Source organism: Mastigoproctus giganteus, chromosome 3, assembly GCF_048544385.1.
Source record: "Mastigoproctus giganteus isolate SK-2022 chromosome 3, ASM4854438v1, whole genome shotgun sequence".
In the NCBI taxonomy this organism is placed as follows: Eukaryota; Metazoa; Arthropoda; class Arachnida; order Uropygi; family Thelyphonidae; genus Mastigoproctus; species Mastigoproctus giganteus.
The window spans coordinates 175,841,401-175,855,111 of NC_143577.1; the positions used below are offsets into that span (position 1 = coordinate 175,841,401).

General features: G+C 39.3%; 1 protein-coding gene across 1 annotated transcript; it reads right to left on the reverse strand.

Annotated features, from left to right (window-relative positions):
* Nucleotides 1-1,646: 1,646 nt before the first annotated feature.
* LOC150088427 (3-hydroxyanthranilate 3,4-dioxygenase-like) lies at nucleotides 1,647-12,506 on the reverse strand. Its single transcript, XM_090370772.1, has 9 exons — nucleotides 12,424-12,506; nucleotides 11,617-11,698; nucleotides 9,897-9,980; nucleotides 8,686-8,792; nucleotides 6,510-6,643; nucleotides 5,794-5,942; nucleotides 5,476-5,544; nucleotides 3,173-3,255; nucleotides 1,647-1,798 (listed from the first exon to the last, which is right to left on the reverse strand). The coding sequence occupies exons 1-9, from the start codon at nucleotides 12,504-12,506 to the stop codon at nucleotides 1,726-1,728; spliced, it is 864 nt and encodes a 287-aa protein (XP_090226898.1). The 3' UTR covers nucleotides 1,647-1,725.
* Between the last annotated feature and the right edge of the window lie 1,205 nt (nucleotides 12,507-13,711).

Consider the following 13,711-nt stretch of genomic DNA (forward strand, 5'->3'; position numbering starts at 1 on the left):
GGTCTAACCGTTGATGGAATCGCGCGTGAAAAGCATCGGTTCAAACGATGATGAAATGAAGCCCTATTGAGAATATATTGTTGGCAAATGCTGGAATTTCCGATGAGTGGACCGATTTCAAACAAGAATAGGAAATTACCAAATATCATCTGGTATTCTCTGACGTCTTCCTCTACTTGGCCTACTCTTCATCCTCTACTTTCTAAGGAACACCAACTTCTCCACGCATTTCTCAAAGCAGACTTGGAGAGTACATAGTTAAAAACCCTCTAGATCTCCACAGATATTGAAATGTCGGTGTGCTCGTAACTTTTTCTACCTTAAATACACACTTGACCCTTTTTGGAGTGATGCTCAAACGGTAGAATTTTATCTCCGGGTAGAAGAAACCCAATGGCGGCCCGTCTCTACGGGAAGCACACATATATCATAATCAGGAATGACAAAGGATGGATTCGAAGCAGGGGAAGAGAAGTGTAGTGCGGATCTTTTTCTAACTCCCTCATTACACCGAGTCATTACACGGGAGACATCATTAAAGGGGCAACATCAGTGCTGGACTGTTGCCAAGACAGATATTAATGCCATCATTTTCAGCGGGCTACTGCCACGATCCACAAATCAGAGATATGCAGTCATCATCAGCACTGCCACCAGCGGCCGTTATGAAATGTCCCCCCCCTTTTGTTCTTTGTACGTCTGCAAGTGAATTGCTTGGTTCCCAACAGATCATAATGAGGCAATTAGTCTGGTTTTCAGCTTCTGCTCTGTTGTTCCCCTTTCTCTGCGCGCGCGCGTGTGTGTGTGAGCACGTGCGCTCCCCCTCTCTCTCTCTCTCTGACTGAGGCCTACTGTATCTATTCATTTAACGATATTAACCACGTAATTTTCTCAGCAGCACAATATTAAGGGAAAGCTGTCTTCTCCAACTCTACTGTGAGAAGCATCCAAGGTTTATTGGCATCATTATAAAGAGAAGTTCTTTTTTACAATTGTGTTTTCTTTCACTTCTTTGATAAAAAAGAAATTATATTTATCCGAGCGATCTTTAGAATTAGCTAACAACACATAGTGATGTTTGTGTGTCTGTATCCAAACTCCAACATCCAAATAACGATGCCACTAAAAGATTTTGTCACTATATTGCGGCCCAATGTCTATTGAACGAGTTAACAGTAATGGCTACCAGGTGGCGCCACTGTATCGGGGTTTAAAACTTTGAAATCGATGTTCCAGCGAAGATTAGCGCAATAATGTGATTCATAGAATCTGTTACAAATCACACATACATTGGAATCAACAGTCTAATGTATCAGTTATTTTGTAACAGGTTCTTGCGAATAGTGATTTGTTTGAAATAACTTTGATTCATAACTGATACCTTCTAAATAAATCTTATACATATTTTTGTACTATACTCATCCAAAAAAGTTAAGGTACAAAGCAAGATGTCATCTGGCTTGTTGGTTGTGAACCAATACCGTATTTACTCGAGTAATTTTGATACGTTTTAAAAAAGTAAAAAATTGTTTTATTTAATGTAAAATACTATTATGTAATAGTAATGTACACTACACTGCATAATACTATAGCATGAATAGCTATCCGTTTATACGCGTCCATATTATAAAATGGTGTATTGGGTATACATGAATGGGTATCCTTTCTGGTTACTGGAAAACAAAGCAGCCTCAAAGTGGTGCGCGTGAGTTCTGAGCACATCCTTCACTTGCTCTTTTTGAGATCCATGACGACCATCAAGGTCAGAGAAGACTCCTGGTTGATACTCAGCTCCCATCTGCAACAGAAATTCTAAATTATCCTAAATATAAGTACTGCATGTAACAATAAAATCAGAACCCATAATTCCTGACAATAAATTTTGTAAATATTCTAATTAAAACATAAACTAAGAATGTGGGATTCCGTATAAGCTATTTCAACATAGTGAGAGCTTGAAAAACAATTTTCGTAGTTAAAAATTAATATATTTAGGCAGGGCCGACTTTAGGGTAGGTTCGAGTACGTACTGGTCCATGGACGCCAAAGTTTAAGAAGCCTACTCCCCCCCCCTAAACTTTGGGGCAAGTTGATAAACGACAAATTTTTTTCTTATTTCAAAAGATCTTATCTCAAGAAACGCGTCTTTGAATTCCCTCTACTACGGACACCGACTTCCAGCTATCTGAAGCAGTTCTAGAATTACCATGCAACCTGAGGCTGCCAAAAGAGCGCGCGGTGTCAACAGGTCAACGAGGGATCTCTCTTTTTAATTATTTCTTTGCTTCTGCTCAATCCTCGAGATTCGGGCAGAAGATACGGGACCCATGTATCTCGTTCTTATCGCTGCGAACACGAGACCGTACGTGCCGGGCTTGATGAATGAGTCGGCTTACGACTTCATCTCTGCGCCGGGCCAGATAGCGGAGCGCAGTAATCGCGACACGGCAGGTGAATCAAAGGGCCATAAAATACCAGCGCCGTCTGTTGACGGGTGTACGGCGAGATGCTTGTTATTGTTGTTTATCATCGCCACGAAGGTTGAAGCAAGAAGGGGTCGGGTTACGGCGTTTAGTTAGCGGCTCAAATAGACGCACGTGTGCTTGTCATAAATATCTTCCGATTTCTTTCGGACACGTGACACTTCTCTCCTATTATGACACCCATCACTGCGGTCTTGCATGGTTTACACGAGTTGTCTAATAAAATATTATCGCAACAATTTATCTCCAATTCGGATGAAAGAAGGAAGTTCGCCATCTTTTGAAGAACGCAATGGGAGGTTAAGGGCCATTGACCATTAGCGACTTCGGCGGTGAACCGGAAGCTTTTTGGGATGGTGGATTGAAATCAGAACATCCTCCTCCTGATGAAACGAGATCTTTGTTGGACTACAGAGCATAAGTCCATGACGGCAAAGTTGAGATTCCCTGATAACCTGTGTCTGAGGCTTAAAGGAAAGAAGAAATACAGTGGAACTCGTTTGGGGACCAAAAGAGGCCACTTCAATATCAGGATACAAGACTCGGTGAATCTTCCCCGCTAACGGCTGTTATATAAGAGGGATGGTGACACCTTTAACGCGCGCTTTCAGGTTAAAATCAAACGGAATTGCAACTTGTTCATTATACCCGTAAACTTGTTATAAACGGGCTCGACTAAATTAAATTACCTTTCTTTAGCGGCAATAAGCATAGTGTCATCCTTTTCCAGCTGATAACCTTTGCCCTCTACGTCGACTGTCGATTTTCCATCCTGAAAGAGAACGAAAAGGCTCTTAATTGGAAACAGATACTACATCACTCGTTCATACAAAGTATACAACTTCAACTTCTCCATCTGTCCACAATGAATGAATTCCAGGAATTCAAATTGTGATTGAGAACTTCTAATGGGACGTTGGATAATCTAATAATCAGTAGTAACTGATTATTCGTGCATTAAGAATCTGCAGATAAAGGAACCACTAGGTGGCAGTGATCACGTTGTGCTAATGTGGGATTTACTCAAAGAGGTAACTACCATTAGGGGTAAAGGGAAGAGTTTTTGTTTTAGTAAAAGTGACTACAGTGGTCTCAGACAGTTTTTAAATTCTATACAGTGGGATCAGCTGATTATGTTAAAAACAGTGAATTCTAAATGGGAAGACTCCAGTGACTTAATTTTGGAGGCTTTTCATTCCAACCAAGAAATATTGTTCAAGGTTTAGGCCTAAATGGTTGTCAAATGAACTAATGAGACTCGTAACAGAGAACAAAAATGCATGGGATGCATATAAATTATCAGGCGACACAGAAGCCTCTGGAAGATATAAAAGCTAGTCTGTAATTAAGTCACAGAGGAGGTTAGGCAGGCGAAAGCTGATTACGAGAAATCTTTGGCAAAGGATGCTAAGAAAAACAGCAAGGATTTCTTTACTTATATAAACTCTAGAAGGAAGGGGATGAATCTGATTGGTCCACTTGACATCGATGGTTCGATTGTTGATGATCCTGCTGAGGTAGCTGATAAACTGAATGAGTATTTTGCATCTACATTCACACATGAGGAGTTATTCAATGAGGGAAGTGCCAGAAGTTTATCAAACTCTAACAGGAAGCATAAATGATTTTGTAATAACTGAGAGCAAAGTAGAGGAGAAATTGATGAAGATAAACATAAGAAAGGCACCTGGGGCGGATAGGATCTACCCAGTTATATTGAAGGAGGTAGCAAAGGAAGAAAGCAAACCCTTAGCCATAATTATGAGAGCATCCTTGGGACTCAGGGGAGGTTCCCATGGATTGGAGATGTGCAAATATATCCCCAATTCACAAAGGGGGATCGAAGGGCGACACGAGTAATTACAGACCAGTTAGTTTAACTTCTGTTCCGGGGAAAATATAATGGAGTCAATGGAGGTTTTTTTTTTTTTTTTTTTTTGGAAATGCAGGATCATCTAGAGAAGTCTGCAATTACAATTCAGACACGTGGGTTTATTAAGGGGAAGTCTTCTCTGACCAATTTGAGTGGATACTCTGATATGGGTACAAATTCACTATGGCATTAAGAGCAAGCAAGTTGCTACAATGGATAAAGGGATGGTTGAGGGGAGAAGACAGAGAGTGGTAATTAATGGACACTACTCTTCTTGGACTAACATTATTAGTGGAGTCCCCCAGGGTTCTGTGTTGGGTCCATTGTTGTTTTCTGTATTTATAAATGATACTGATGACCGTATTAATTCATCATTAATTAATATCTAAGATTGCAGACGATACAATGGTTCGCAGGGTTGTTAATGACACTGACGACAGTACGATGCTGCTGCAACAGGATCTAGAAAAGTTAGGCAGATGGACTGAGAGGTGGCAACTGAAGTTTAACATTGACAAATGCAAAGTACTCCATATGGTAGAAGTAAGGCCACGCCTTGAGTACTGTATACAGGTCTGGAGGCCTCATTTTAGGAAGAATGTAGAGTTACTTGGGCGTACAGAGAAGGGTAACGTGATGGGAACAAAGGGGTCCTCCTATCAAGAAAGGCTTAAGTTCTGCAAATTGCAGCAGCTGGAGACTAGGCACCTGCGAGGTTATCTGATTGAGGTGTATAAGGCCTTGAATGGGTTGAGCAATCTGAATTCTGATGGGATTCTTCCTCCTGCTGAGATTAAGAACCTGAGGGGGCATAAATTCAAATTAAGAAAACACAGATGTAGAATAGATGTGCGGAAATTTGCCTTTGACCAGTGGGTAGTTGCCAGCGGGTAGTTGATTGGGGGAACAAACTTCCATCTGTCATTGTATTGCGTAAGACTGGTCTTTGTCTGTCGAATTCATTCATCGAGAATTTTATGTTAAAGTAAAACTAAAAAAAACGAAGATAATTTATAAGCTTTCTTTAAATGAAAATTAAGAAATCATTTGTGCCATAATAAAAAGTTCTTTTTGTTTTTTAGTAATGGAAAATTCTTAAGTTATCCCCACAGTACTTACCAGCTGCCATAAGAAAGTTTCCGGTAGGTGCGTCTGTCCTCTATGAATCCCTTTTCCCATCACTGCCACCTAAACACGAGAGATGAAACAAAAATACATAAAAGATCATCCCATTTTAAATTGGCAACAAAGTTAATCTTTATCAAGTACAACATTTCGACACTAGATGGCGACACTTCATTAGTTCGTATTTTTAGTTTTTTTTTTTTTTTTCTAAGTTCTCGACTGCTTCAGCATTCGCTATACTGAATGCACTCCTAAAATAGTTTCTAAAGTTAAGAATAGGGTGGTGCTAAAAGAGGGATAAAGTGCCCTTACCCAAGTTACATACTTATCGCCCCAAAGACGTTTATATCCGGTGGAGTCTATTTCTGAACGATGTCTGCGTATCCACTCTCTCAACGAGAAAGGCTTCTCCACTGTCCTCAGGTGGTCTTGAGTGTAAGGAGGGTTATCGGGCACGCTCCCTGCAAGTAGAAACATCATCGCTTGCTGAAGAGCCTCTGAAAATCAAATATTCTAAAAAAAAAAAAAAAAAAAAAAGCTTGGGAACAAAGAGTGACGTGAATTGTGAATTGGTTCTGATTGAAATAGTAACCTTAAGAACCAATCTTCAAAGAGTCAACTAAAGATTAAAACATCTTTGAATGGAATTATAATTTTTAAACCCAAAAAAAAAAGCGATTTTTTTTTTTAGATAGAACTGTAATTCGCAGCAACATGCTCTAAAATAAAGACAGATATTGGTAATTTCACTTATTGGGTCACGTGATGCTACAGACTTAGAGGAGAGCCCAATGCTTCCATAAAATCACTAATTGAGGTGTATGATTCGCTGCACGAGAGGTATGATCACTGATGCTCATGCAGCGGAGTTCGCCTATGTATCGCCGCAAATAGTGTGCATGTATTATGATTCCTCCAGCTATATTTCTCTACAGAAATAATCGGTTACTTTTTTTTTTTTTTTTTTTATAAAATTCTACTTACGTTTTACTACACCAAAAATTGTAACTAAAAATATATCGAGTTACCTTCTTTGCGCATGCCTGTTCTGTACTCTTCGGAATCGAAGAACTGTCGGATTAAAGAGGGGAGTTCTGTGTCCAAATCGTCGCAGTGAAACCAGCGTTCGTAGAGCACTTCTGTGGATCCATCTACGTAATATCTGTAGAGAAGAAATCCGCACGTTAGATGCCAAGGGGATGTAATGGCGTCTATTAATAGAATGCACGTTTATTTTGTTTTTAAGGACATAGGCATTAATATACAGGGGGTATCAAAAAGTGTTTCCTCTTACCACGATATAAGTGTCCTAGTAGGTTGACATTTGGAACAAATATTACTCCTCTATCTAGTCACTATCCAAAGAGACCCATTCCTTAATTGCCGCATGGAACTGCTTGGATAAGTTGCTCTAGTAATGTGCATTGATGGTGATATCCTTCTCCAGGTAATCTGTAAGAATAATGCCCATTTCATCCAAGAAAACTAACAGCAACACATTCCTTGCAGATCGTTGAATTCTGGCCTTTTTGGGAATGGCCAGAAAAAAAAAAAAAGTCCATGGGTGATCATGGACGTTTCCATTATTTTTAAACCCATTTTGATTCTGTATCAAAGTGATGCATCCACCATTGATCCATGGTCACCAATCGGCAAAAAAAAAGCCGGTCAGAATCGTTGTCAACATAGCGATCAATTCAGCAGAGTAGCCATGACTTTTTTTTTCTTTCTGAAGACTTGAGCAAGCGTGGAATCCATCATTAAATCATTGCTCTCCACTGATCCATAGCATATCCACGTCTCAGCAACTATCTGGCAGTCATTGAGGATCAGCTGCTCAATTTTCCCCACGAATTCAACAGTGTGAGAAGTGGATGGCAGCCCACTTCTTTCCGCATCATGGACGCTCTCCCGCCTTCACTTGAACAGTCTCCACCAACGTCTCAGAACATCAAAACTATTTGGGTGTGTTAGAAAATGTGAGGAGTCATACCCGAGTTGAGTTATGTGGGTGTTTAGGAAATTGAGTTAGTAGGATTCTAAGTTGAGTTTTTGTTGGTGCTAAGGAAAATGAAATAGTCAGTGGACACAGCAGTCGAGATTTTCGTCGAGATAGGTAAAATGAGTTAGTAACATGGACAGTTGAGGGTTCTGTTGTAGTATGAAATATGTAAAAGTTAACAGTGGAGTGTTTGGACGTGGTGGGAAAAGAGAAGGGTAGCGCCCTGGGGAAGTTTACTTCTTGAAAAAAGTTCTTAGTAGGTGGAGCGGAAAAACGAGGGTAGCACTCTATGAGTTTTCCTTGTGATAGGTTTTAATAAGGTGGAGAAAGAACGCCAGTCCCAGTGCAGCAAATTCAGGTGTAGCTGATGAAAGAGATCCCCAGAAGGTACCCTGAGAGCCAGGAAAGCTTGGAACCACCCCGGAAAGCAAAGGAAAGAAAAAGGATAATAGTAAGTACTGTAAGTGAAACAGTATAGTGATTAATTAATTCAAAAAGGTTATTGTAAAATGCAAGAGAAACGAAAGATAAGTAAAAGATTAAATTGTTGTTCAAATGATTATAATATGTTAGAAGGATAATAAAGTTTATAGTGAGAATCTTTGAATGTTTTAAGGATAAGAAATTGAATATAGTGTTTGTATTAATGAAGAATTGTTGGTCCAACTGAAAGACTAATAACAAATAGAGACTTTAGGAAAGTTAAGATTAGTCTTCAGTGTATTGTAACAGAATGGCGAGAACACAGATTATAATGATGAAACACAGATTATAATGATTATAATGATGAAAATAGCATATTGATTGTTAATATAAGAATAATATATGCAAGGTATCCTTGACTTAACCTTGTATGCATATTACATGTTTTTTATTCAATTGTATATTATGTTGTATATATATGTGTAAATAAACTTTGTTGTTTGTTAATTTGTGAGTTGTTATTCCTGAACACTCAGCCTTTCCGAAGGGAATTATACACAATTGAGAAGTTCCCACGAATCTGGAATTCTCCTAGGAAGTAAAGTCAGATGCGTAAGTGGGGGAAATAAGAATAAAGTGGACAAACACATAATAGGGAACAAAACGAAATAAAAATAAGAACAATAAAACAATAACAAAATATATAAACAATCATCCTTTAAAATAAATAAATATATAAATCATCAAATTTAAAATTCCATCCCCCACAAGACACATACCTCAAGCAGTCCAGTTCATCTGACTCGCGTTGTCTTTCAATAACAAGACCGACGGTATTGGCTTTCCTCTGTGGAGAATGTGGAATATGAGCAGGAAGTAGAAATACCTGTATTTAAATATAAAAAGCAATGGTGAATTATAAAATTCTTTCAAATTTATAACTTCACAAAGATTATTTCTATAAATTTAACAGGCTTCTGAATAAAGGCTAGATGGTTTTAAGTTTAAAAGAATAGTCTTTGGTGTCGTCGTGCTTGTTCGAACACGCAACGTGCGCAGCTCTCTACCCGCACGTTAACCACAACAGAACAATCTGTTCACTAAGAAACTGTAATGCCTCCACTGCCCTATAAAGGGGATTTCTCCTTGCAATTGCTTCTCCTCCCCCCCCCTTCAAAAAATGGCAAGCTCTAAACCAGACAACACCAAAGTTCCCAGAGTGCAATTTGCACAACTCTGAAGCTCCTCACAGCCCAGGGCCAGACTCCTTGAAGGTGCTTCACGCACATCCATCACAGTTGATGACAGAGTTTTACATCACTCCCCTAATGACCAAATACAAGAGTGTTTTTTTTTTTATTACTGGGCCGGCCCTGAATTGAAATTACCCAACACGGGCAGTATGAGAGGAAAGTTGCACAAAGTACACAAAGATCGCACGGGTAATTACTCTATGGGAGACTGATCATTACATCTACGTCACGTGGCGATAATGAGGTCAAAGAAGCTGACAGGACCAACTTGGTGACGGATAACAAGGCATAAAACCCCAGGCCGGCTAATCTCCCCTTCTTTCCATAGTATAATTAAACAAACCTCCCCTCAGATACCAATTCGCGATAATAAACATGTTTTCCAATACTCCACAAGAAACGTTTTATTCCAAAGTATTTCCACCAGTTGGATCTTTAATAATAGTATTCAACCATCGCTTGGCTTCCTGCCATACTTCTGATGAGGTTATGACGTCATCGGGGCATGCGTGTAAGTTCCAATTGTGTTTATACTTCGTTGAATCTGATTATAACTGTAATTATGAAGTAGGTAGATCCAACTTCATTTTGTCCTCATTGTACAGGACCTCCACCCCCCCCCCCAGTATTATCAAAGATTAAACTATTTATTGGGATTATTTTTTAAGAAACTGCTCATTTGTAATTTTTTTAGGAAAACATCAAGATGGTAGCTCTAAGTATTGTATAAAACTCACCTCTCCTTCCTTGATGATGACATCTTTGATTTGTCCCTTTTCTTGCACTACAAGGTTCATGTCTCCTTTTAGCATGTAGAAAAACTGAAAAGAAAATAATTGTCTGTTAGCTGCCTCCATTTTTCTTCAAAGACAGCGTTTAAAATTCGAATAAGGAGTTTAGCGTAAAATGTTAACAAAGAAAAGGTTGGATCTGAGGTCAAATGGAATTTCCACTCTCCTAAAATCTCTCCTAAGACGCAGATCGTAATTTCCGTACCAATAAGACTCACTGAATATAAAAATAACTACAGGACTTCCACTAGGCGAGATCCTTTCTAGTCTGCTCTTCACGGCTCTTTTAGCCCATTTAGAAATCACGTGTGATGATGTTCACGTGTATGCAAATGATACTAAGTTCATCGCATTCTTACCTGAATCGATAATTCCTGGAAACGCAGTGGACCCAATCAAACAGAAGCTTAATGACTTGGTTGAATATTTACAAAAGGTTTAATGTTTTCCTTTGTGATGATAATCCTCTCTCTTAAAGCTGACTCCAATCATATAGAAACCATCGGTAGGAGCTGAAATTATTCTTACAGTTAAGTGCTGTATTTGATAGTAGATTGGGCTTTGTCTAACACATAGATACTTAAGAAAAACCAGCACCTTCCATATGTTAAAGAGCCAAAAAAACAGTTATCTCAGAACGGGCCCTCTATCCATCAACATTATATGCTGCAGAGGCATGGGCATCAACTACCCAAACTCAAATTAAACCAGTTTTTGTTGTTGAATGTTGGATGCTGAAATGTTCAAACTCAAGCGCTATCTGCCAACCTGATGAGGTGGACACGTCTTACACCTACAGTGAAAAGATTACAAGAATTACATCCTCACCATCCTTCTGGGATTTGTGTATGTGCCACCTCCTGCCCTCAGATCATCTTCTTCCACAAGAATAACATTCTAATCAGTTGAAAAGCTGTTAAAGGTTTGTCCCAGCAAAAGCTCTTCGATTCAACTACTCCTCAAACTTGATATTGATCTCGAAAAGATGCAACTGGCACTCACTACAGATTCAATGCAACCCGTTTGGCGCTATCCATCCCAGCAATAACCATCGAAAAGCTATTTTGTACATGATGATCTGAAGATGGTTCTACCTGCAGTTTTCTCGGACTGGTAATCTGCTCTCTTGATGTATTGATGATGGTACAAGTGTGCTTCCACCAGACTGTGATCGTTGAACAATAATTACACCAGACTATTGTTTGTTGAAAACCTTTGTGATATTAGAGTTATAAGGAGAACGAATGTCTAAGAATCTGGCGGGAGGGAGAGTCAAGGGGGGGTTAACATACCCCATAAATATCTACCTCTTCTGCTGGATATTCATTTTCGGTTACCAAATTCGCATATTTCAGATATCGTATGCCTTACCACCATACCATATTGACCATACCATTGACTTGCACCATAACTTTTGTCTAACGGTGTACATTTAAGATATAAGAAGACATTGAAAAGCCTTTTTTAGCTGTTTCTTTTAATGCTTTAGACGTAGATCTTATTTTTAATTTTTTTACTACCTTATCGTTAAGGGGTGGGGGAACAATTATTACTGTATTTGTACGCTGATGCTTTGCAGTGATAAAAATATTTTACAACTTCAATCACACATGCAAATAATAAACTTTAGCTATTTCAATGGAGCATCTACTTCAAATAATCTTACCTCCTCTCCTTCTTCCAAATGAAAGTCTTTCCTGGAATTAGGACCACCCACAAAGAAAGCTTTAATTTGGCCATCTTTATACCTATCGAGAAGAAATATAATCCGAATTAAAATCCACATTTTCTCTGGAAATAAAGTTATATCAGTTTTTTAAAGGTGTAATCAAGAAACTAAACTTTGAAGGCCATGGGAGGGGGGGAAAGAGGTGCATACTTGTCCTGCACCCTCACGAGAAAATTAGAGAATAAAACAAAACTTTTAAAACTCACAAATGAATAAACAGAGAGGTACGTACATGAGTTTGTTACAGACCGGAGGTAAAAAACACTGCTGGTTCTCCTTCAGCCATTTATGTATGTTGGTGATTACTGTTGCCATGAGAGAAAACAGGCCCGAGCTAAGAAGGTCGGATACAACGTCGATTGAAGGCCAGTTTTCACACTAAATAGTCCAACCAGCGCCTTATCAATCTTCCGATAAGAAGTGTTGAAACAATAATCTGACGCCTTTGCCCTCAAGTGTCTATTATTCGATTGTCCAGAGGAGTACAGAGGCAATTTGGTTGACTAAACATTAGTGCATTGCGTCAGCAAACAGCGTGCGTTCTGAAGGTTGGCCTGGCCGTTTGGCGGAATCGACAGTTTCGCCGCAGGAAGGTCTGGCCACTACATTTGACACCTAATAGCTTACCACTAGGATAAATGCTATAAAAAGGGGTCCCTCTCTCATTAAAGAGCGAATCGAAACCGGGTCCTTCTTATTTACACTCTAAACAAAATCTTATATTAAAAACAAAACCATACTTACATAAGTTTATTGCAGATTGGTGGGACGAAGAGTTTCTGGTTTTCTAGGAGCCACTGATGTATGTTGTTCTCCAAAGGTGCCATCCTCGTGAGTGAATGATAACAAAACAGGTTTCCGACGTTAGCACGTCACGTGTTGTCGCCTTGGATACGTGTGAGTAAAGGAGATAAATACATACCGTGGCAGGGCGCGTCCACCAGGCTACGTTGCAAAGAAATAACAAGTACTCGGGCCGGTTTCTTAAAACAGGAACTCACAATCGGAAACTTTCATACTCTGCAGAGATAGAGAGCTTCTTATTTTGGTTGCATAATAGCAGAGTATGCTTTTTCTTCTTATATACAGAGGGGGACGAGGTACTCCCTCTTCTTGAGTGTGAATTGTGGACAGCTCATTCTGGAATCGTACTTGAAAGGTCCTCAGATGGAGAAAATTCTTAATGAATCGAAGCAGGTTACCTCTCAGTCCAACATTGTTTAAATCTTTCAGGATTCCATATCTCCAGGTTGTGTCGAATGCTTTGGTAATATCGAAAGTTATTATCATGTGTTGTTTTTTAACAAAAGCATTTCGAGTGTGAGCTTCAACTTTGATGTGGACATCAGTTGTTGACCTGTTAAGACGGAAGCCAAATTGCTGTGATTATATAGCATTTCTACAGACTATATTGGTGTTTCTACTGTACATTCAGTTTGGGAGTGGTCTGGTGAGCCACACAGGGTACAAATGGCCTTACCTTGACACGCTGTTTGAGAACGACCATACTTCTGGCATTTAAAGTGGATTTCGAATATATGGTCGGATCTTACAGGAAAGGTAGCCAGCTTTAATTGATCCCGGGAGATTCGGAGTATTGAAAGTAAGGATAACGTTTCTTGTAGTTGTACGCACACCATCTTGTTTGGTCATTATTCTTTTGGCACTGATGACCCGTTGGGCCTTACGTTCTTCAGCAATTTCTTCATCAGGAACATTAAGAAGATCCCATCCTGAAATGACCCCTTTTGAGGTGTTTAATGTGCTGAGTGGAGTTACAGAAATGGGAAGACCTCCGAAGGTCGTTTGCTTCAGGAGCTGTCTAGAATGATTGGGATTGGAAGTTTCTATAAAAAGATCTCCTGAGTGAAGTCGTTTGACAATTTCTGGAGTACCTGCTACAGCCTGTATGCTTTTCTGTACAAGAAATGGAGATAGGTTACTAAGAGGCTTCGTTGATAAAGAGTGTAAAATCAAAAAAGCAGGCAGGTCATGTGAAGAATCATCTTTTTTCTTGAGATGACTCAAGTTC